The sequence below is a fragment of the Saimiri boliviensis genome, chromosome 15 (genome assembly GCF_048565385.1).
Source record: "Saimiri boliviensis isolate mSaiBol1 chromosome 15, mSaiBol1.pri, whole genome shotgun sequence".
In the NCBI taxonomy this organism is placed as follows: domain Eukaryota; kingdom Metazoa; phylum Chordata; class Mammalia; order Primates; family Cebidae; genus Saimiri; species Saimiri boliviensis.
This window is the reverse complement of record NC_133463.1, coordinates 18,144,708-18,168,203: the sequence shown is the minus strand read 5'-3', so window position 1 is coordinate 18,168,203 and position 23,496 is coordinate 18,144,708. Positions and strand designations below refer to the sequence as shown.

Here is a 23,496-nt window from a genome sequence, read left to right as displayed (position 1 = left end):
GATAGCATTGAATCTATAAATTACTGTCGGCAGCATGGCCATTTTCATGATATTTATTCTTCCTAACCATGAGCATGGAATGTTTCTCCATTTGTTTGTGTCCTCTCATTTCCTTGAGCAGTGGTTTGTAGTTCTCCTTGAAGAGGTCCTTTACATTCTCTGTTAGTTGTATTCCTGGGTATTTTATTTTCTATGTAGCAATTGTGAATGGGAGTTCACTCATGATTTGGCTCTCTGTTAGTATGCTATTGGTGTATAGAAATGTGTGTGATTTCTGCACATTGATTTTGTATCCTGAGGCTTTGCTGAAGTTGCTTATCAGTTTAAGGAGATTTGGGGCTGAGACGATAGGGTCTTCTAAATATGCAATCATATCGTCTGCAAATAGAGACAATTTAACTTCCTCTTTCCCTAATTGAATACCCTTTATTTTTTTTTCTTACCTAATTGCTCTGACTAGAACTTCCAGTACTATATTGAATAGGAGTGGTGAGAGAGGGCATTCTCATCTAGTGCCAGATTTCAAAGGGAATGCTTCCAGTTTTTGCCCATTCAGTATGATATTGGCTGTAGGTTTGTCATAAATAGCTTTTATTGTTTTGAGATATGTTCTTTTGATACCTGGTTCATGAGAGTTTTTAGCATAAAGGGCTGTTGAATTTGTCGAAGGCCTACTCTGCAGCTATTGAGATAATCATGTGGTTTTTGTCTTTGGTTCTGTTTATGTGGTGGATTACGTTAATAGATTTGCGTATGTTGAAAAAGCCTTGCATCCCTGGAATGAAGCTTACTTGATCATGATGGATAAGCTTTTTGATGTGCTGTTGCAATCGGTTTGCCAGTATTATTGAAGATTTTTGCATCTATGTTCATCATGGATATTTGCCTGAAGTTTTCTTTATCTTGTTGAGTCTCTGCCAGGTTTTGTATCAGGATGATGTTGGTCTCATAAAATGATTTGGGAAGAGTTCTTTTTGGTTTGGAAGAGTTTCAGAAGGAATAGTACCAGCTCTTCTTTGTAAGTCTGGTAGAATTCAGCTGTGAACCAGTCTGGACCTGGACTTTTTTTGGTTGGTAGGCTATTAACTGCTTCCTCAACTTCAGCCGTTGTTACTGGTCTGTTCAAGGTGTCTATTTCTTCCTGGTTTGGGCTTGGGAGGGTGCAAGAGTCCAGGAATTTATCCATTTCTTCCAGGTTTACTGGTTTATGTGCATAGAGTTGTTTGTAGTAATCTCTGATTGTAATTTGTATTTCTGTGGAGTCAGTGGTGATATCCCCTTTATCGTTTTATTGCATCTATTTGATTCTTCTCCCTTTTCCTTTTTATTAATCTGGCTAGCGGTCTATTTTGTTGATGGTTTTTTTTTTTTTTTTTTTGAGACGGAGTTTCGCTCTTGTTACCCAGGCTGGAGTGCAATGGCGCGATCTCGGCTCACCGCAACCTCCGCCTCCTGGGCTCAGGCAATTCTCCTGCCTCAGCCTCCTGAGTAGCTGGGATTATAGGCACGCACCACCATGCCCAGCTAATTTTTTGTAATTTTAGTAGAGACGGGGTTTCACCATGTTGACCAGGTTGGTCTCGATCTCTCGACCTCGTGATCCACCCACCTCGGCCTCCCAAAGTGCTGGGATTACAGGCTTGAGCCACCGCGCACAGCCTGTTGATGTTTAAAAAAAAAAAAAAAAAAAAAAAAAAAACCAGCTCCTGGATTTACTGACTTTTTTTGAAGGTTTTTTTGTGTCTCTGTCTCCTTCAGTTCTGCTCTGATCTTAGTTATTTCTTGTCTTCTGCTAGCTTTTGAGTTTTTTTGATCTTGCTCCTCTAGCTCTTTCAACTTTGATGTTAGGGTGTCGATTTTAGATCTTTCCACACTTCTCTGGTGGGCATTTATTGCTATAAATTTCCCTCTAGACACTGCTTTAAATGTGTCCCAGAGAGATTCCAGTATGTTGTGTCTTTGTTCTCATTGATTTCAAAGAACATCTTTATTTCTGCTTTCATTTCATTGCTTATCCAGTCAACATTCAGGAGCCAGTTAAGTTTCCATGAAGTTCTGCAGTTCTGAATTAGTTTCTAAATTGAGTTGTAATTTGATTGCACTGTGGCCTGAGAGACTGTTTGTTATGATTTCCATTCTTTTGCATTTGCTGAGGAGTGATTTACTTCCAATTATGTGGTCAGTTTTGGAGTAGGTGCAGTGTGGAGCTGAGAAGAATGTATATTCTGTGGATTTGGGGTGGAGATTTCTGTAGATGTCTATTAGGTCCGCTTGGTCCAGATCTGAGTTCAAGTCCTGGATATCCTTCTTAGTTTTCTGTCTTGTTGATCTGTCTAATATTGACAGTGGAGTGTTAAAATCTCCCACTGTTATTGTGTGGGAGTCTAAGTTTCTTTGTAAGTTGTTAAGAACTTGCTTTTCTACGTGGGTGCTCCTGTATTGGGTGCATGCATATTTAGGATCATTAGTTCTTCTTGATGCATTGATCCTTTTACCATTATATAATGCCCTTCTTTGTCTCTTTTGATCTTTGTTGGTTTAAAGTCTATTTTATCAGAGACTAGGATTGCAAGTCCTGCTTTTTTTTTTTTTTTTTTTTTTTGCTTTCTATTTGCTTGGTAATTCTTCCTCCATCCCTTTATTTTTAGCCTATGTGTGTCCTTGCCCATGAGATGGGTTTCCTGAATACAGCACACCGATGCGTTTTGACTTTTTAACCAATTCGCCAGTCTGTGTCTTTTGATTGGGGCGTTTAGTCTATTTACATTTCAGGTTAATATTGTTATATGTGAATCTGATCCTGCCATTTTGATGCTAGCTGGATGTTTTGCCCATTACCTGACACATTTTCTTCATTGTGTTGATGGTCTTTACCATTTGGTATTTTTTGGGGGGTGGCTGGTCCTGGTTGTTCCTTTCCTTGTTTAGTGCTTCAGGAGCTCTTGTAAGGCAAGCCTGGTGGTGATGAGATCTCTCAGCAATTGCTTGTCCATAAAGGATTTTCTTTCTCCTTAGCTTATGAAGCTTAGTTTGGCTGGATATGAAATTCTAGGTTGAAAGTTCTTTTCTTTTTTCTTTTTTTTTTTTTGAGACGGAGTTTCGCTCTTGTTACCCAGGCTGGAGTGAAATGGTGCGATCTCGGCTCACTGCAACCTCTGCCTCCTGGGTTCAGGCAATTCTCCTGCCTCAGCCTCCTGAGTAGCTGGGATTATAGGCACGCGCCACCATGCCCAGCTAATGTTTTGTATTTTTAGTAGAGACGGGGTTTCACCATGTTGACCAGGATGGTCTCGATCTCTTGACCTTGTGATCCACCCGCCTTGGCCTCCCAAAGTGCTGGGATTACAGGCTTGAGCCACCGCGCCCGGCAAAAGTTTTCTTTAAGGATGTTGAATATTGGCCCCCACTCTCTTCTGGCTTGTAGGGTTTCTGCTGAGAGATCCACTGTGAGTCTGACGGGCTTCTCTTTGTGGGTAACCCGACCTTTCTCTCTTGCTGCCCTTAGCATTTTTTCCTTCATTTCAATCCTGGTGAATCTGACGACTATGTGCCTTGGGGTTGCTATTTTTGAGGAGTATCTTTGTGGTAGTCTCTGTATTTCCTGGACTTGAATGTTGGCTTGCCTTGCTAAGTTGGGGAAGTTCTCCTGGATAATATCCTGAAGAGTGTTTTCCAGCTTAGACTCATTCTCTCCGTCACATGATTCAGGTACACCTGTAAAACACAGATTAGGTCTTTTCACATAATCTCATATTTTTGGAGGCTTTGTTCATTTCTGTTCACTCTTTTTTCTGTATTCTTGCCTTCTCGTTTTATTTTATTGAGTTGATCCTCAGTCTCTGATATCCTTTCTTCTGCTTGGTCAATTTGGCTATTGAAACTTGTGTATGCTTCGCAAAGTTCTCATGCTGTGTTTTTCAGCTCCATCAAGTCATTTATATTCTTCGCTAAGCTGTTTATTCTAGTTAACATCTCATCTAACCTTTTTTCTAGGTTCTCAGTTTCTTTGCACTGGGTTAGCACATGTTCTTTTAGCTCTGAGAAGTTTGTTATTACTCATATTCTGAAGCCTGTTTCTGCCAATTCATCAGATTCATTCTCCATCCATCTTTGATCCCTAGCTGGTGAGGAGTTGTGATCCCTTGGAGGAGGAGAGGCATTCTGGCTTTTGGTGTTTTCATCCTTTTTGCCCTGGTTTCTTCCCATCTTAGTGGTTTTATCTACCTGTGGTCTTTGTAGTTGGTGACTTTCAGATGGGGTCTCTGAGTGGACATCCTTTTTGTTGATGTTGAAGCTATTTCTTTCTGCTTCTTAGTTTTCCTTCTAACAGGCCCCTCTGCTGCAGGACTGCTGGAGGTCCACTCCAAATCCCACTCACCTGGGGATTGCCTGCAGGAAGGTGCAGAACAGCAAGGGTTGCTGCAGGTCTCTTCCTCTGCTATCCTCGTCCCAGAAGGGTACCCACCAGAGGTGTCTCTTTGGGTATATGGGGGTATATGGGGGTCAGGGAGTTGCCTGAGGAGACAGCTCCTTATAGGAGCTCAAGTGTTATGCTGAGAGCTCCACTGTTACATCCAGAGCTGCTGGGCAGGTACCTTTAAGTCTGCTGCGGCTGAACTCATAACCGCCTCTTTTCCCACGTGCTCTGTCCTAGGAAGGTCGGCTTTATAATTTCCTGTTGTGCTGCTGCCTTTTTTCACAGATGCCCTGCCCTGCACAGAGTAGTCTTGTCACAGTCTGCCAGCAGAAGCATTGCCCCAGGCTCTGCCCAGCTGCTGTGTGAAGTGCCTGGGTAGTGGATAGTGGGGAACGCCCTTCCCCTGACTGAGCTTGGGTCCTGGGTCCACTGCGCTTGCTGCACAACTCTCAATCCAGAGCATTTCAGATGATTGCTTATTTTGTCAGGGTGGTACCTGCTGAGCCACATTGCCTGGCTCCCTGTCTCAGCCCCCTCCCTGTCAGTTGAATGGGCAGCTCTGTCTCCCAGGCGTTCCAGGCACCAGTCGAAACAGCCACCCAGACTCTTGTGAGTTTCTGTGTGCCGACGTGGCACCAGCTGAAACCGTAATGCTGAAAACTTTTGGCCCAGGAATCTCCTGGTCTGTGGGCAGTGAAAACTTGTTTGGAAATGTGGTGAGCACTCACCCTCTGCACTGTTCTCCCTGGGAACTGCACTCCGGAGCGGTTCCTATTCGGCCATCTTGGATCTCTCCCAAACTCTCTTCCCCAAGTAGCAATGTTTTAATACATTTGGTTAAAATCTTGTTATAAAGAGTCTGGTCGTTCTCCCCAAATTAAGGCTTTTCCAATTGGGTTATGAAGGACTGCCCTGGGATAACCATTTGGTATGAACAGGAGGCACTGTTTGAGCTTTCTTAACATTTACCGTCCTGAAAATGTCTAAAGGACATTTGTGTTCTACTCTACCCTTATTGAAGGAGTCTTCTGTGACCTTAACAAGGGGCTGGAGAATGTATCAGGGAAGTTCCAGCTTTGGGAACATTAAGGCTTCTAGACCATATGAAGTAGACTAAGGATAATGGTCTTGGAGGGAAATGTGCAAAAGTTGTAGATCCTTACTTGGTTATGCTATTTTTATTATCCCATCCTTAAAGGATCACACCACGACCACAGAACAGCTAGCTTGCTTATAAGGTTTACAGGGCAGGTCTAACAAGAATCCTAACAAATAGCATCAATAGGGTAGCACAGAAGAATGCTAAATCTCTAGGATGAGAAGCAGAAAGAGGACACAGAAATGGTACCTACTGCAATTGAAAGTAAGTGTCTCATTCTGAAGGCTGGCAATCCCAGCAGTGACTTTGTTGGGCAAACTCCTGAAAGTTTCAACTTCTGTCTGCCAGATTCTATCCCACAGAGAGAACTTCTATTTCTGGAGAAGTTATCAGAACTATGGTTTTTCCAAAGTATTTGTTTCTGCTAGTTATTATTACCACATATAGTAGTCCTCTTCACCAGAGACACAGATACATAGGCATTCCTAATACAGAAGGTAGACACAAATCTTAGGCAGAAGGGCCTGGGACTGGGGGGAAGATACATAAAAAAGAGTCTCTCAATCAGAACTTAGACAAAACGTAGGAAAGTTAGTTACCTTTCTTTTAATACAGAAGGTGGACACAAGTCTTAGGCAGAAGGGCCTGGGACTGGGGGGAAGATACATAAAAAAGAGTCTCTCAATCAGAACTTAGACAAAACGTAGGAAAGTTAGTTACCTTTCTTTCTCATACCTAGCTGAGGTATAACTATTTTTAAGATCTTTTACTTTAGGTGTTGTGTTAGGTCAAAGCAGGAAACTGAATGAGGTGGGTGTGGGAGAAGCTGGAAAAACAAATTTCACCAGTCCCAGAAGTAGATGATGGGTTTCAGAACCCTGAAACCACTCAGGTAACTCATGACTGTCCTGTTTTAATGCTGAGATCCCTTTATGAGAAAAAGTGAATGAGAGGTTAACAGCTTATTTTAAGGAATATAATTCCACTTGAAAAAAGCAGAAAGAAAATTATTAAAGGAGCTACATGTGCAAAAGAATCTTACCTATTGTGGAAAAAAAAAAAAAAAAAGGCATTATGGTCCAAGGAAAATAAAACAGTTTGCTTTATTTTAAAATAATAACTTCCTTATATGGGGACACTGTCCAGTATTCAATACTGATATAAAAATATGTTTCTTAGGAAGTCAAAATATGTGTCAGGTGAATTTTCTGAATTCTGTTAAAGAGAATTTTAAACCATTTAAAACAAACAGGTGAATGAGAGGTGAACATCAACATGTGTAATATAAGCCATAGTATAGATTTAAACAGAATAACCAAGCCATGTCATTACCCCAAATCATTTTGGTTAATATTTAGGAGAATGCACATATTTTCAAGAACTTAGAAGTGAATCTCTACTTCTATCTCCTAATACTCCCAGGAATTATAACTTTCTTCTATTACTAGATTTAAATAATTCAAATATTTACTCCTGGTAGGATACTCTGGTATTAACTATAGCTGAGTGTATCAGAAATAGAAAAATCATGAAGATTTATAAAGCATTTAAAAAATAATCATTTATAGCAAGTCCTTAAAAGCCCTAGATGAAAAAGGCAATTCTCTACTTCTAATAACACCTATGGTTTATATTGCATAATATAATGAAAACAGCATTCTGACTGGTGATAATTTATACAAAATTCATTTGCCAAGTCAATTTTCTATTAATGTTTTGGCCAATATTAAAAAATTTTTAAACTCTGACATTTCCAGAGGTATTAACTTAGCAAAGTCATCTTTATGATGCTATTTAGTAAACTGAAAGAAAACAAGATGGTAACATTCTGAATTTTTACTTAAGAAATTTAATTCAATAATTTGATTTGTCACTACTGGAAAATTACAGCTTTCTTCCTCAGTACTGGATGGCAGTGAGGTGAAAGCAGCTTTCCTGGTTCTCAACTTCCCTTCAATGGGAAGCATTATGGAATTTCAGCAGTGAACATCATCTGGTTCCTATTCAAACCCCAACTCCAAGAAAATGTGAGAATCTAAAATGTAAGTTCTGTTCAAGGCAAGAAGTTTCCAATCTCAAATATTTCATGCCAAGAACTTATGTTATACCAGCTGTTCCATCATTAAATGCTAAATGATCACTGAAAACAAATGAAGATAACAGTGCCCTCATTGCCATCATTCATTACTAATTTTACATAAACTGTTTATGTCCAAAAATATGCATATACAACATTTATACAGATAAATTAGTGTTAAGAATTTAAAATGTGCAGTAACATCCACAAATGTCCACACAAATGTGCAGTAACATCCACAAATGTCCTTTTTGTGTGGTGAAATCTATACAATTGTTTTCAAAACTAGAAATCGGAACACCCTGGCCACACATTAGAAACATGTCAAAACACACATATGTCGTGGAGAGCACCAAAGCTGACCATCTCACTAAAGCAAAACCAAATATATAGTGCTTTCATTATTGCTTAATCCTCTAATTAGCCTGAAATACCAAAGTCAGGTATTTACTAAATAGTGTTGACTTCTACTAGCAAACTTAGCCTTCACAAACCAACAAGGGAACCAGGATAGTCTTTTGCAGCTCATTATCTATTAGGAGTCTCATACATTTTCAATTAAAGCCTTCATTTTTCCTGTTGACTTCAACATGTGTGGCCCAAACTAGAAAAAACAAAAAATATAAATAAAAATATTGGTAACGAGAAACAGTAACAATATGCGCCCCCCGCCCCAATCATGGACCAAAGGGCTGGGTATGAAAAACAGTAAAATCTTTACAAATTGACAGGTTGTTATAAACACAGAACATATCAACAGAATGAAAGGTAAAGAAATAGCCAAACTGCTTCCTACAAATGAAAACTACAATAATCTTGGCAATACCCTCCTTTTGCTAAATTTTACTTCTCTGAATAAAGGGAGAAAGTACAAAGTTTCCTTTCCAATGTCTTAAATAAAAGTTTCAAAGGTGCTAGAATTTCTGAGATACCTGCCTCTCTGGAATAGATGCACACATACCCTCATGACAGTAATGTTAATAAAGGAAATGTATCAATTATTATGTGAAAGCTTCGATGAAATGTACTCAGTTTCCACCTGTGATACGGTACACATCCTTCAAGGCCCACATCAAATCTCACCCTCTTCAGAAGACTTTCACAGGGTGCTCTAAGAGAAAACCACTTTACTTTGAATTTCTATATCACAAAATATATACTGTCCTAAGAGACAACTGAATTTCACTTCACTATGCTTAAATAAAAAGCCCTGCGTAGAAAAATGTAACATTGGAGATTAATTAAGTAGTGAGTTCAGGGGTTATAACTTTTGCTTTCTTTTTTTTTTTGAGACGGAGTTTCACTCTTGTTACCCAGGCTGGAGTGCAATGGCGCGATCTCGGCTCACTGCAACCTCTGCCTCCTGGGTTCAGGCAATTCTCCTGCCTCAGCCTCCCGAGTAGCTGGGATTACAGGCACACGCCACCATGCCCAGCTGATTTTTTGTATTTTTAGTAGAGACGGGGTTTCACCATGTTGACCAGGATGGTCTTGATCTCTTGACCTCGTGATCCACCCGCCTTGACCTCCCAAAGTGCTGGGATTACAGGCTTGAGCCACCGCACCCAGCCAACTTTTGCTTTCTTATTTATGCTCTTCTACAAATTTCAAATTTCCAAATGAACAACTATTATTTTCATAGTTAGAAAAATAAAAGTGTAAATGCTAAGCAAAGACATCATCTTTTTCCCAGCCAGCTGTGATCTACTTGTAAGGCAGGGACCAAATCTTTTATCACTTCCCTTTAGATCTGGATCTTACAGAGGACATAGGTGAATGACTTGCAAAATGCAAGTGCTTAGCAATGGAGTGGATTTCTATGTTAACAGGAAAGAAATCTGGGCAAATAACTCACCAACACTCTCTCTGACGTGGCCTCTGATTCAGACTTTGGAACTCCTTTTTCAACTTCATCTTGACTATCACTTCGATACCGATAAGCAAATTTCTTTTTCAGGGCCTCTGCTATGAGAGCAGCAGGGTCAGTAGCATCCACTGGCTTGGGCTTCACATCTTGTTCTGACCTTAAGAGAAGTGAACACAAACCAAAGGGACAGATCAATACACTGGCACCCTCAGGGAAGTACTTTGTCAACCTTTTGCCTGACAGCGCCTCTCCAGCATCATAGCTACTCCGTAGAGACCTGATAAATACTGCTAGCAGAGAGAAGGAAGCCTAGATCTAATGCTCAACAAAAACACAGGAGTCCAATAAAGCGCCACGTAACATATCTGCAGAACACGGATTCTGCTCTCCTTCAGGGCAATTAGGATTCCCTCTTCCATGCATGTCTAGCGACTACCTTAGCGGTACACAGCATGCCTCTGTTGTATTAGTGAATGCTCATGAGCAACCGCAGTGAAGAGTTTACATGAAAAGGCTGATATTTAAATGAAATGTGAAAACTAAAAACATCACCGGGGAACTTAGTTTATTTTGCTAATCTCACTGGGGCTCATCTTTTTTTTTTAAACTAAAAATTTAATTATTCATGGTAGTCATGTTATAAACTCAAGAAGCCTCGTTTGGTATTACAAGACAAATGGGGAAGAAAGAAAGAAGGTAAAGGTATCCTCACCTCTTGACTGACCGAAGTTTTACACTGTTCATATCTTTAAGGATCTCTAGCATATTTGGCATTTCAGGTTTCTTTGGATTGTTCTTAATCAAAGTATTTCCGGCATTGGCTCTTTTCTCTCTTCGTTCTTTAATAAGATCAATAGCAGATATGCTTTGGTGGAGCCCCAGTGGAGCGGGAGGCAGGGGTGGTGGCGGAGGTGGAGGCGGAGGGGGTGGTGGTGTGGTACCAGATGTGGTAGAATCTAAGTCACCTATGGAAACAAAGGAAAACAAACTTAATCCTACCGTTATTAAGCAAAGAAAATGTCAGTTCTTAAAAGCAAAATTATGTTAGGATTTTTGTACCCCTAAAAACAATATCCTTAAAAGTCTCAGTTATGTAAGAAAAAAGACAGTTTCAGTTACTTCATGAGAAAGGCGTGAATCTCAGCCACCGTATCATTTAATCCAAAATTTCTATTTAACTTGACAGAGGTGTTTTTGTGACATCAAATTTTCAAGTTTGACTGTAGCACAGTTTGTAATCACTTTTAACAGAAATATTAAAAAGTACTGCAAAAACATCTCTTCAATACATACAGTTTGACAATTTAGTACTATTGTAACGATTTGAGAAAACTGACAAATTTGTGACTCATTTTAAGTATATTTTCATGTAAGACTTATTAAGCATTAAAAAGCTTCCACTGGGCCGGGCTCAGTGGCTCACACCTGTAATCCCAGCACTTTGGAAGGCCAAGGCAGGCAGATCACTTGAGCTCAGGAGTTCAAGACCAGCCTGAGCAACATAGTGAAACCCTTTCTCTAAACCAAGAAGTAACTAAGAAAATAAAGTAAGTACCTAAAAATCTTCTTTCTGCATAACTGAAGGTTAGAAAGTTGTCTCTTGGGCGAACTATTTTGATTGGGGAGGTGCTGATGTAAAAAATTTTTACTCAAAAGTTTCAGCTTACAAATAGAACTTCAAAATAAACCTATGGTAGCACTTTCTCAGTTGGCCAGAAGAGGGAGGTAAAGCAAAAGGAAAAATCAATTTAAGACAAGAAAAAGGACAGGAGGATTTTAGCAAGTTACATGCATATAAGCAGTCCAGCATCAACACCCAGAGTGCCTTCACCCCCGCCCACCTCTGCTGTACTCAGGTCATATAAGGTTTCCATGCTGGATTACATTAAACTCCAGAAGTGTAAGCCAAGTGGCTCAGAGTCAGGGTAATTAATTGTCTTTATCCGACAGAGCTGGTTACTACTGAGTCTTTCCAGGCCTTGGGAACAACAATAGGAAAATAACCACTACTTGCCAATAGGTTAGTGGGCTAGGTTTTCAAGGCTACTGTTTCCTCCCCAATGTGAGAATGTCACACTAACAAACACAATGGTGTTAGACCGGAAGCCTTGAATTCAGGTTCTACTCTGTGCAAAAGGAAGATGAATGACTATTAAATAGTTGCTGTGTGTTAAAGGCATTTTATATACTTTCCGCATTTTTTCTCACAATAACTCAGTAACATAGGTACTATTATCCCCATTTTAGAACAGGAAAGGGACGTGAGATGTCAAGGGCTTGCAGGTAGTAAACACCACTCAGTCCAACACGTACCACACAGAAACCCAAGCTCCTTTCACTAAGCAGATGGCAACCCATGGCATCACCTCATGTCTGATATGGTTGGTTCCATTATCCTAGACAACTAAGTTTCCCATCAGAAAAGAAACATCCATGATGTAGCAATTCAACTGCATGAATTTCAGTGTTTTCCAAAAGATACTTCCTAGTCATCTTCTCTGACAGCACCAAGACTGTTCAAAATAAGCACTGTCTAAACTTGACTGGGTTCTGTGTTGGACAATACAAAGGAGGCTGACACCTGGTTTTCTGACAACCCCAATAGCTGTTACTTACTAATTAATTTAAAAGTGACATTCTCTTAACTTCTAGTTTGCAAGTTAAAACTAACAAATGTAGGACTTACAGACCTGCATTAAGATTTTGCTGCTCCTGCTGGGTCACAATTTTGGCGATCTGAGCTCTGAGAGCCGCAAGTTCATTTTCAAGAGCGCAAATCTTCTGTAGTGCTTCCTCGTTTGCCAGTGCTGGGGTCTTCAGCTGAGGCCCTTCTTGAGACAAGTCTGGTATGGAAATCTGTCTGCTTGGGGCCTTCTCAAAGAAAGGAAGGTCATCCTGAAGGGGTGGCCTTGATCTGACCTCTGTCCTGCAAGGAAGACATAAGGTTGGCTGTCACAGGCTTTGTAAGAGAATATGAAACACCATCTTCATCTGACAGTGTATCTGCATAACACCCAAGAACCACTTTTCAGGCTGATCTTACATAAAGCCCTTCCCGTAAGGACAAAAACAGCAAAGCATTTGTCAACCTTATGTATCTACATAGCACAGCTGGGGTGCTTGCTGCCATCATTTTTCTTAGTCAATCTCTACATAATATGCACAAACCAATTCCATCAAAAGGCATTACAGATTTTAGTAAACTTTTTGCTAATTTATGTTTTCTTTTGATTTAAACTAAGAAGAAACTTCTTATGCTCTTCAAAGTGGTAAGCTAATTACTGGTTGAATCTGACAACAAAATCAAATCAGTGATCCATCAGCCCTTCCCCAGGGTCCTGGCATCTACATATCAATGTCAGTGTTTTCCATGTATAATAGAATACATCAAATTGCAAGACATATGATAACAATGTAGACAAAATACAGCATCAAAAACTAAAAGGAGAAAAAGGAATCATTATCACTGAACCTATGCAGCAGCTATACAGATGGTCTCATTATTATTTAGGTCTAAAAAAAATTTATGTGTAGTGCCTGAGGTAGCTCCAAATGAAGTTGAGGGTTAAGAATCAAATTTGTATTTCTTTTCAACTGTCAATTTATATACTATCAATTTCCTCTCATTTTCTACAATGAAGTTTTCCCAGCCCACATTCCCCTTTAAGGCCTTTTCTATCTCAAATTCTTTCCCTCCAGAAAACAATCCTAGTCTCAATTTTCCCTTATATCTGCACCCTTCAAATATCTGAGGCCTCAAAAAACTGCATACTGTCTTGATACTAGTCATTAAGAACCCCATAATACCAAAAGAACTCTCCACACAAGGACATGAAGTAATTACATTTATAGTTCTCCGATCTAGACAAAACTATCTTAGGATCGGTAAACCCAGGGCCCTAGTGCTGCATCATTTGGGAAAAGCCTCTTTTGTTTGAAAGTTACTGAAAGAGATGGGGAACTGACATTAAATGTAACCTCTGTTGTCAGATATGAGGCTGGGGGCTTTCCTCTGTCACCACATTCAATCTAAACATCATGGGGCAGACACTATTATTTTATTGCTGAGGATATGGGCTCAGTATCACGTAGCTAGTGTGTGGAACACTCAATACTGAAACAGATTTACCAAGTATTTTCATGCTATTAATGTTACAATTTTTCTATGAAAAATATATTAGTGTGTTTTAACACTAATTCAAAAACTTAATATTTTTCAAAATATCCATAACGTGGGTATGGATACACTATAAGGAAGAAATCTGCTCATTTCTCATCAAAGACATGAGCCACATAACTTTATCACTACTTTACAACACTGAGAATAATGAATGATTTCACCAGGATCGCCCTCCTTGGCATACTCAAGACCACATCGGAAAAGAATGAAGGAATGCCTTGACTTTGGTGTTTTAAAGATGAGAAAAGAGACCACAATTGACTTCCTGCTCCTCATTCTCAATCAACATTAACACCTCATGCTCTAATGGTTTCATTCACAGATTCCTTTGAAAATCTGATTTTTCCAGTTAATTGATCAGACACACTTCTCATAAACTTCAGCTCATACAGATTCAGGAATCATGGCCCTGAGGTGAAGAATCTCTGACTGGTCCTGCTAAAGGCCTACACTAAAAAGGTAAGCTAAAGCCAAAATCTAAGTAACTCTCACCCAGGGCATGGACCAGGTGCTAATTAATTAAGGCTTGCTCTAGTACACGGCATGCATTAGGACAGAAATTGCCAGTTGCTTACTCCAACAAGCACATTTCCTTTCTCTTTTGTAAAAATTACCACCAAAAAAGTAGTAGAAAGAAAGAAATCCTTATTTCAGGGCAGTAATGTGCCCAGCTAAAGGATGACATTTCCCAGTTTCCCTTGCAGTTTTATGTGGCCATGGGATTTCGTGCAGCTAACAAGATTGTAGGCAGAATATTGATGAGGCATCTAGGAGGCCACTTGAAGGGAGATGACTCCATGGAAAAGTCCTTTCCATTTGAGCCCCAGTTCTCTTTTCTCATGCTGAGAGTCTTGAGTGCAAGGTGATGTTTTAGAGTCACACAGGGCCAGAAGCTAACCTGGATATGGAAGCCAATGCTACCGATGGCAGAGCCTGGCTGGGTCCCAATGATGCTGTAGGGCCACTGTAAGCTCTAGTCCATCTAGCCTTGGATGTTGCTTATTTGAGAGGGAAATAAACTATCTTGAGAGAAAAAGATAAACTTCCACTGTGTTTAAGGTACCATTCTTTTGGGCTTCTCTTTCAGCTTCTAACATAATTGTAACTGTTAGGACATTCAACAACATTAAATTCTACTTTAGTTTTCCTTTAAATTGATATTGGTGTTTTATTTTTGCTTGACAGCTGTGAAAATTCCAGTGTACCAGGATCACCAGGATTGCTCTCTTCTGCATACTCAAGATTGCATGGGAATGCCTTGACTTTGCTGTTTTAAAGATGAGAAAAGAGCCCACAACCGAGTTCCTTCTCCTCACTCTCAATCACCATTAACACGTTGTGCTCGAATGGTTTTGTAGTCACAGATTCCTTTGAAAATCTGATTTTTCCAGCTAATTGATCAGACACACTTCTCACAAAATGAGTGCAAGGTGATGCCTGAGTCACACAGAGCCTTGTGTTTTGAATAGGGGAATCCTAGGATGATTAGGTTTTGGTATTACACACTAAATTCTAGTATTTTTCTTCATATTTAGTTTTTTATGCCACACTAATTAAATTGCCATACATTGAGGAAGCCTGTAAACTGCTTTTTGCCTGACATATTTTTGTTAAACAAAAAGATCTGCAGTATAGATATCCTTGTCCTAGACTTGGTGCAGTGGCTCATGCCTGTAAAGCTAGCATTTTGGGATGCTGAAGCAGGAAGATCACTTGAGCCCAGGAGTTTGAGACCAGCCTGGGTGATATGGCGAAATCCCCTCTGTACAAAGAAATACAAAAATTAGCCAGCATGGAGGCTCAAGTCTATAGTCCCAGCTATTAGGGAGACTGACATAGGAGGACTGATTGAGCCTGGGAGATTAAGGCTGCAGTGAACTGTGATTGCACCACTGCACTCCAGCTTGGGCAATACAGTGAGACCCTACCTCAGAACAATACCATAAAAAATGTCCTTGCTCTTACCTAGCAACTATAATATCAACTTTTAAAATTTGGAATATTTGTGGGATAGGGAAATATTTGGCTCATAAGGCTTCAATTACTGTTTCCTTTCTTAGCCCCAACAATGAGAAAAAACAGTTAATTTTTTTTTTTTTTTAAGTACAGGAAGATTAGGCTGGATACAGTGGCTTATATCTGTAATTCTAGCACTTTGGGAGGCTGAGGTGGAAGGATTGTTTGAGCCCAAGAGTTCAAGATCAGACTGGGTAGCAAGGCAAGACCTAATCTCTGCAAAAAATTTAAAAACTAGCCAGGTATGGTGGCATGCACCTGTCATCTCAGTTACTCAGGAGGCTGAGGCGAGAGGACTTGATTGAGCCCAGGAGGTTGAGGCTACAGTGAGCTGTGTTTATGCTACTGCACTCCAGCTTGGGCAACAGAGTAAGACCTCATCTCAAAAAAGAAAAGGGGGAGGAAAAAGGCAGTACAGGAAGATTAAGCAAAGGTTAAAAACTCCCATGAAGAACAGTACAAATGCTCTGATAAAATATATCAATATACTAAAAGATTTGTTACAGAAGTTAGAAGTCATAGATTAGATGTATGTGCTCTAATCAACCTACAATAAAGAAAATACTTCTGCCAGGTGTGGAGACGCACGCCTGTAATCCCATCACTTTGGGAGGCTGAGGTGGGCAGATCACCTGAGGTTGAGAGTTTAAGACAAGCCTGACCAACATGGAGAAACCCCGTCTCTACTAAAAATACAAAATTAGGCAGGCATGGTGGCTCATGCCTGTAATCCCAGCTACTCGGGAGGCCGAGGCAGGAGAGTCACTTGAACCTGGGAGATGGAGGTTGCAGTGAGCCGAGACGGCACCACTGCACTCCAGCCTGGGCAGCAAGAGCGAAACTCTGTCTCAAAAAAGAAGAAAATACTTCTTGTGGCCGGATGTGGCTCACGCCTGTGATCCAAGCACTTTGGAGGCCAAGGCGGGTGGATCACCTGAGGTCGGGAGTTCAAGACCAGCCTGACCAACATGGTGAAACCCTGTCTAAAAAAAAAAAAGAAAGAAAGAAAATACTTCTTAAAAGTCATTAAAACTTCAGCCCTTTGTTGATGCAACTGGCTAAATTCTGATTTCTACCACTCCTTCACAGGGTAGTGCAAATAATTTTGCTAAATAGTTCTATACAACAAATACATTAAGTTATAAGTAAATAAAAATTAGTAAATTTACTGAATGAAGGATTGAGGGGGTAGGTGGATATAACATCATTATATTTACATATATATATATATATTTAAGATGGAGTCTCGCTCTGTCTCCCAGGCTGGAGTGCAGTGATGCAATCTTGGCTCACTACAACCTCCGCCTCCTGGGTTAAAGGCCGAGGCAGGTGGATCACGAGGTCAAGAGATCGAGACCATCCTGGTCAACATGGTGAAACCCTGTCTCTACTAAAACTACAAACATTTTCTGGGCGTGGTGGTGCACGCCTGTAGTCCCAGCTACTTGGGAGGCTGAGACAGGAGAATTGCCTGAATCCAGGAGGCGGAGGTTGCAGTGAGCCGAGATCACACTACTGCATGCTCGGCCTACCCAAAACATTTTTAACCCCTATGAAACTATAAATGTTTATTTAGTAAACAAGTTTGATACTGTATGTGACACTCTACGGAAAAACTGGAAACAATTAGAAATTAATATATTAATATAGAGTGAACAAATTAAATTTATATTTCAAAACTCCTTAGCTGCTCTACTACTTCAGAAGCAATCAAATGTGTCATGACAATGTCTATAATGTCGACTAAAGGCCTCAGAGATTATAGTCTTTAATTTCATCATACAGTACAAATGTTATACTATATATTTATCCAAAAACTTGTAAACCAAAAATTATCTGAGACAGGTCTCAAACAATTGCGAAGTTTATTTTACCAAGGCTAAAGACGTCCACCTGGGAGACAGGTCTGTGCCTTTCTCCAAAGATGATTTTAAGGGCTTCAATATTTAAAGCAGAAAGGGTGAATATTAGAGAAAGAGGAAGAAATTTTTAAAAGGTGAGGGTAGGTAAGAGACAAAAGGTTGGATTCCTTTAAGTCTCTGATCAGATGCTCACATGTGAGAGCGCTGTAGAGGAATAGTCACTTATGCATTTATCTAGCTCAGTGAATCTGTGTTTTTACATAAAATAAATACAAGGCAGAGGAAGCAATCAGATATGTATTTGTCTCAGGTGAGCAAAGGGATAACGTTTGGGTTCTGTCCTTTTCCAGTACCTGTGAAGATAAGCTATCAATTTACACAGTCAGAGTCAAATTTAGCAGAAAGGTTTTAGGGTAAAGATCTTGGGGCCCACAAGGAATGTCCTAGTAGGCAAATGGTGAGAGAGGTATGTAGCTTTTTCATGATGTAGCTATCTTATTTAGGAATAAAATGGGAGCCAGGTTTGCCTGATGCAGTTCCCAGCTTGACTTTTCCCTTTGGTTTAGTTATTTGGGAGTCCCAAGATTTATTTTCCTTTCACAGACTATACATTCTCCTCAGAATATTACTATGTAAGAGAACACATTATCATCAATGAGATTAGTATATAACAGTTATATTGATAACTGATAATCAGAGGATGTCAATGCTTCTGTTAATTAAAAAGGAAATAAAAAAGTGGACAGAAAAGAGAAAAAACAATGAACCCTTATTACGTGCACGCCACTGTGCTAATAGTTTTCTCATGTTATTTAAAATTCTCTTCTCAAAGTAGAATACTTCCATTTGTAGAAACATGCTGCCCTCGTTTTTTGTTTTTTGTTTTTTTTTAAAACATAGGGTTTCACCATGATGGCCAGGCTGGTCTTGAACTCCTGACCTCAGGTGATCCACCCACCTCGGCCTCCGAAAGTGCTAGGATTACAGGCATGAGCTACCACGCCCAGCGCTTTTTTTTTTTTTTTTTTTTTTTTAAATGCAGACAGGTCTTGCTCCATCACTGAGGCTGGAGTGCAACGGTGCAATCATGGTTCACTGCAGCCTTGACTTCCCAGGCTCAAGCAATTCTCCTACCTCAGCATCTCAGGTAGCCAAGACAACAGGTGTGTACCACCACACCCAGCTAATTTTTCTATATTCTGTACAGATGGGGTTTTGCCATGTTGCCCAGGCTTGTCTTGAACTCTTGGGGTCAAGCAACCCACCCACCTCGACTTCCCAAAGTGCTGGGATTATAAGCATGAGCCACTGCGCCGAGCCTGTACTTCTAGTTTATAAATGAAACACTGAAGTTCAGTGTATTTGAAAAAAATCATTTGTATAACAACCAATTATGAAAGACTCGTATGTATCATGTTTTCCCAGAGATACAATAGTATGACATTATAAATAACTGTTATAGAAATGTCATCAACGTAAATTTCAAGGGAGAAATAAGAAATATATTGAGAAGCTTTAGCTTTCATACAAATATAAATATGAGAGTCAGTAAAACAAACTGCAACATATGAAGGGTCTTAAATAAAATTTGTTTCTATAGGGACTTAACAGTAAGTTGTAACACGGAAAGGTAGGTCTCATTGGGAGAAAATGGATGATAAGGACTAACTTATCAAGGACTAACTTATCAAGGACTAACTTGCAGCCTCTACTTGGACAGAGCAGCATGCAGAGACCCACATGGTGAACTTCTGCTCCAAGAACTACTGCAGGAACATACCAGGAAAAGAACCAACAGACACTTTGAAGGAGGTGGATTGCAGCAACAGGCTCCATGGAAAAGCTGAGGAACTCCAAAGACAAAGGACATAATTGCCTGGGAGCCCTGCCCAGTGCCTGAGATGCTGGTGCAGTTGCAGAGAAGGGGAATACTTATAAACAATCTGCTGGTGGGAATGTAAATTAGTTCAGCCACTGTGGAAAGGAACGGGAAGATTTCTCAAATAACTTAAAAGAGAACTATTATTCGACCCAGCAATCCCACTATTGGGTATATACCCAAAAGAACATAAACCATTCTACCAAAAGGACACAAGCACACATGTTCATCACAGCACTATTCACAACAGCATGGACATAAAATCAATCTAAATGTCCATCAATGGTAGACTGGATAAAGAAAATGTGGTAGATAGACACCACGGACTACTACATAGTCATAAAAAACAAGATCATGTCCTTTGCAGCAACATGGATGGAGCTGGAGGCCATTATCCTAAGCAAACTAACAAAGGAACAGAAAACCAAATATTCTCAATTATAAGTGGGAGCTAAACATTGAGTACACATAGACAAAAAGAAGGGAACAACACACACCAGGGTCTACTTGAGAGTGGAGGGTGAGGATCAAAAAACTATTGAGTCCTATGCTTATTACTTGGATGATGACATAATCTGTACACCAAACCCCCATAACATGCAATTTACCCATGTAACAAACCTGCACATGTACCCCTGAACCTAAAATAAAAGGTCCTTAAAATTATATTTTTAAAAAAAAATTGAGTTTGGAACACTTCCAGTTTTGGATTTTCAAATTAGGGCTGCTCAATCTGTATGAAAAAATTAACTTGAAAATAATCATGAATTTAAGGCTGGGCACAGTGGCTCACACCTGTAATCCTAGCACTTTGGGAGGATGAAGTGGGCGGATCACTTGAGCTCAGGAGTCTGGGACCAGCCTGGGCAAAATGGTGAAAACCCATCTCTACAAAAAACAGCCAGGCATGGTGGCACACACCTGTAGCCTCAGCTACTCAGGAGGTTGAGGTGAGAGGATCACTTGAGCCCACAAGGCAAAGGCTACAGTGAGCTATGATTGCCACTGTACTTCAGCCTGGGTACAGAGCCAGATCCTTCTCAAAAAAAAAAAAAGGACTTAAATGTAAAATATAAAAGTATAAACCTCCCAGGGAAAAAGGAGTCTCAGGATCTAGGGCTAGGTAAAGAGCTCTTAGATTTGACACCGAAAGCATGATCAATAAAAAGAAAAAACAAATTAAGATTTCATCAAAATAAAAAACTTTTGCTCTGTGAAAGACCCGGTTAAATGTATGAAAGAGAAAATGTTTATAAACTATATATGTGACAAAGATTCATATCTAGAATACATAAAGAAATCTCAAAAATATCAAAAATAGAAAATGAGCAAAAGACATATGTTTTACCTGAAGGAATATACGGATGACATAAAACGATGTTTAACATCATTAGCTATTAAGAAAATAATGGCCGGGCGCGGTGGCTCAAGCTTGTAATCCCAGCACTTTGGGAGTCCGAGGCGGGTGGATCACAAGGTCAAGAGATCGAGACCATCCTGGTCAACATGGTGAAACCCCATCTCTACTAAAAATACAAAAAAATTAGCTGGGCATAGTGGTGCGTGCCTGTAATCCCAGCTACTCAGGAGGCTGAGGCAGGAGAATTGCCTGAACCCAGGAGGCGGAGGTTGCGGTGAGCCGAGATCGCGCCATTGCACTCCAGCCTGGGTAACAAGAGCGAAACTCCGTCTCCAAAAAAAAAAAAAAAAAGAAAAAAAAAAAGAAAAGAATGCAGAGAAACTGAATCAGCCATATACTGCCAGAGGAATGTAAAATAAACTCTAGAAAACAGTTTGTTGGAAGCAGGGCTGGCTTTAAATATATATATATAGAGATAGATAGATAGATAGATAGATAGATAGATAGATAGATAGATAGATAGACAAGTTTGTCAGTTTCTTGAAAAACTAAATAACTTAAAAAAAAAAAAAAGAAGAGAAAAACTAAGTAACTAATATTTGACCCAGCAACTGCACTCATGGATATTTATCCCAGAAAAAGGAAAACGTATAGTCACTCAAAAACCTACACAAAAACGTTTATATACTAACTTTTCTTAACAGCCAAAAACTGGAATCAACCCACATGTCCATCAATTACTGTATGATTAAACAAACTGTAACATCCATACCAATGACTACTACTGAGAAGTTTAAAAGGATCAAACTCGGCCGGGCACAGTGGCTCAAGCCTGTAATCCCAGCACTTTGGGAGGCCAAGGCAGGTGGATCACAAGGTCGAGAGATCAAGACCAACCTGGTCAACATGGTGAAACCCCGTCTCTACTAAAAATACAAAAAATTAGCTGGGCATGGTGGCGCGTGCCTATAATCCCAGCTACTCAGGAGGCTGAGGCAGGAGAATTGCCAGGAGGTGGAGGTTGCGGTGAGCCGAGATAACGCCATTGCACTCCAGCCTGGGTAACAAGAGCGAAACTCCGTCTCAAAAAAAAAAAAAAAAAAAAAAGGATCAAACTCTTAAAACACATAACAATCTAGATGTACAGCCAGAGAATAATACTGAATTTACAAAGCCAGTCCCTCTCCCTTCGATAGCTCAGCTGGTAGAGCACAGCACTGTGGGTGCACACCTGTGGCCATCTTAGGTCACTGGTTCAATTCTGGCTCAAAGGAGAGGCACCTCTGTTTAGCCAGGTGCTGTGGTTCATGCCTGTAATCCTAGCACTTATGGAGGCTGAGGTGGGCATATCACCTGACATCAGGAGTTCGAGACAAGCCTGGCCAACATGGTGAAACCTCATCTCTACTAAAAACACAAAAATTAGCTGGGTGTGGTGGCAGGTGCCTATAATCCCAGCTACTTGGGAGGCTGAGGCAGGAGAATTGCTTGAACCTGGGATGCAGAGGTTGCAATAAGCCCAGATCATGCCACTGTACTCCAGCCTGGGTGACAGAGCAAGTCTCTGTCTCCAAAAAAAAAAAATCGCCAGTCCCAAAAGGTTATATATTGGCTGGGCATGGTGGCACAAGCCCGTAATCCCAACACTTTGGGAAGTCAAGGTGGGTGGATCACTTGAGGTCAGGAGTTCAAGACCAGCATGGCCAACATGTGACATCTTGTCTCCACTAAAAATACAAAAGTTAGCCGAGTATGGTGGCACACACCTGTAACCTCAGCTACTTGGGAGGCTGAGGCAGGAGAATCACTTGAACCCAGGAGGCAGAGGTTGCAGTGAGCCAAGATCGCGTCACTGCACCCCAGCCTGGGCAACAGAGTGAGACTCTGTCTCCAAAAAAAAAAAAGGGTTACATATTACATGATTCAATTTATGCAACATTCTTTAAATGACAAAATAGTGAAAATAAACAGATTAGTAGTTGCTAGTCATTTGAAGGAGTTGGGGTTGGGGGTGGAAGGGAAGTATATGTGGCCATAACATGGCAACTGAAGGATCTTTGTAGTATAGAAATGTCCTGTATCTTGACTTAACATCAATACCCTGCTGTGATACCATACTACAGTTTTGCAGGATGTTATCATTGAAGGAGATTGAGTGAAAAATATAGGGAATTTTTTTGTATTGTTTTTTATAAATATACATGTGAAGAATCTACAACTATCTCAAAATAAAAAGTTTAAAAAAAAAAAATCTTAAAAAAGACTCTTTACCTGCTAATCCTGACATCCCTGGTCTATATTCACCTATTGCTATCGATGTCCTTATTTCTACTTGACATTCAAATCAAATTCCTTCTTTGCTCTTGGATTATCTGATTCTTATTTTATCCAGATAATACCACTCAAATGAAATTACTCTTGCTAGAGTCAATGATAATCTTCCAATTGAAAAACAAAATTGAAAATCAAAAAAATAAAATAAAATAAAATAAAACAATGAACAAAAAAAACAAAGGAAAAAAAAAGAAAGAAAACCAAAATGGAAACTTGCTAGTTTTTTTAATGTACTCAGCCTCTAAGTATTTGACACTGATGGCTACTCCTCTTCTGTTAAAAACGCTGCCTCCTCTGCTTCCATAAGAATACCCTCTACCAAGTCTTTTCCTGCCTCTTAGCTGCTACTTGGCTGGAGGCTGGGAGAGTGATGGGGAAGGAGGTTTTTTCTTTCTTTTTAACTTC

At 40.0% G+C, this 23,496-nt stretch overlaps 1 protein-coding gene across 2 annotated transcripts in view; it reads right to left on the bottom strand.

Annotated features, from left to right (window-relative positions):
* Nucleotides 1-6,594: 6,594 nt before the first annotated feature.
* Nucleotides 6,595-23,496, bottom strand: part of MTFR1 (mitochondrial fission regulator 1) — a 68,867-nt gene continuing 51,965 nt past the window's right edge. For both annotated transcript variants that reach the window (XM_074386705.1, XM_039464479.2), the window contains 4 exons: nucleotides 12,151-12,386; nucleotides 10,173-10,425; nucleotides 9,449-9,617; nucleotides 6,595-8,197 (listed from right to left, as the gene is read on the bottom strand). In XM_074386705.1, the coding sequence (XP_074242806.1) occupies nucleotides 8,138-8,197; nucleotides 9,449-9,617; nucleotides 10,173-10,425; nucleotides 12,151-12,386 (718 nt within the window). In that variant the 3' untranslated portion in view covers nucleotides 6,595-8,137. The remainder of the gene's footprint in view (nucleotides 8,198-9,448; nucleotides 9,618-10,172; nucleotides 10,426-12,150; nucleotides 12,387-23,496) is intronic.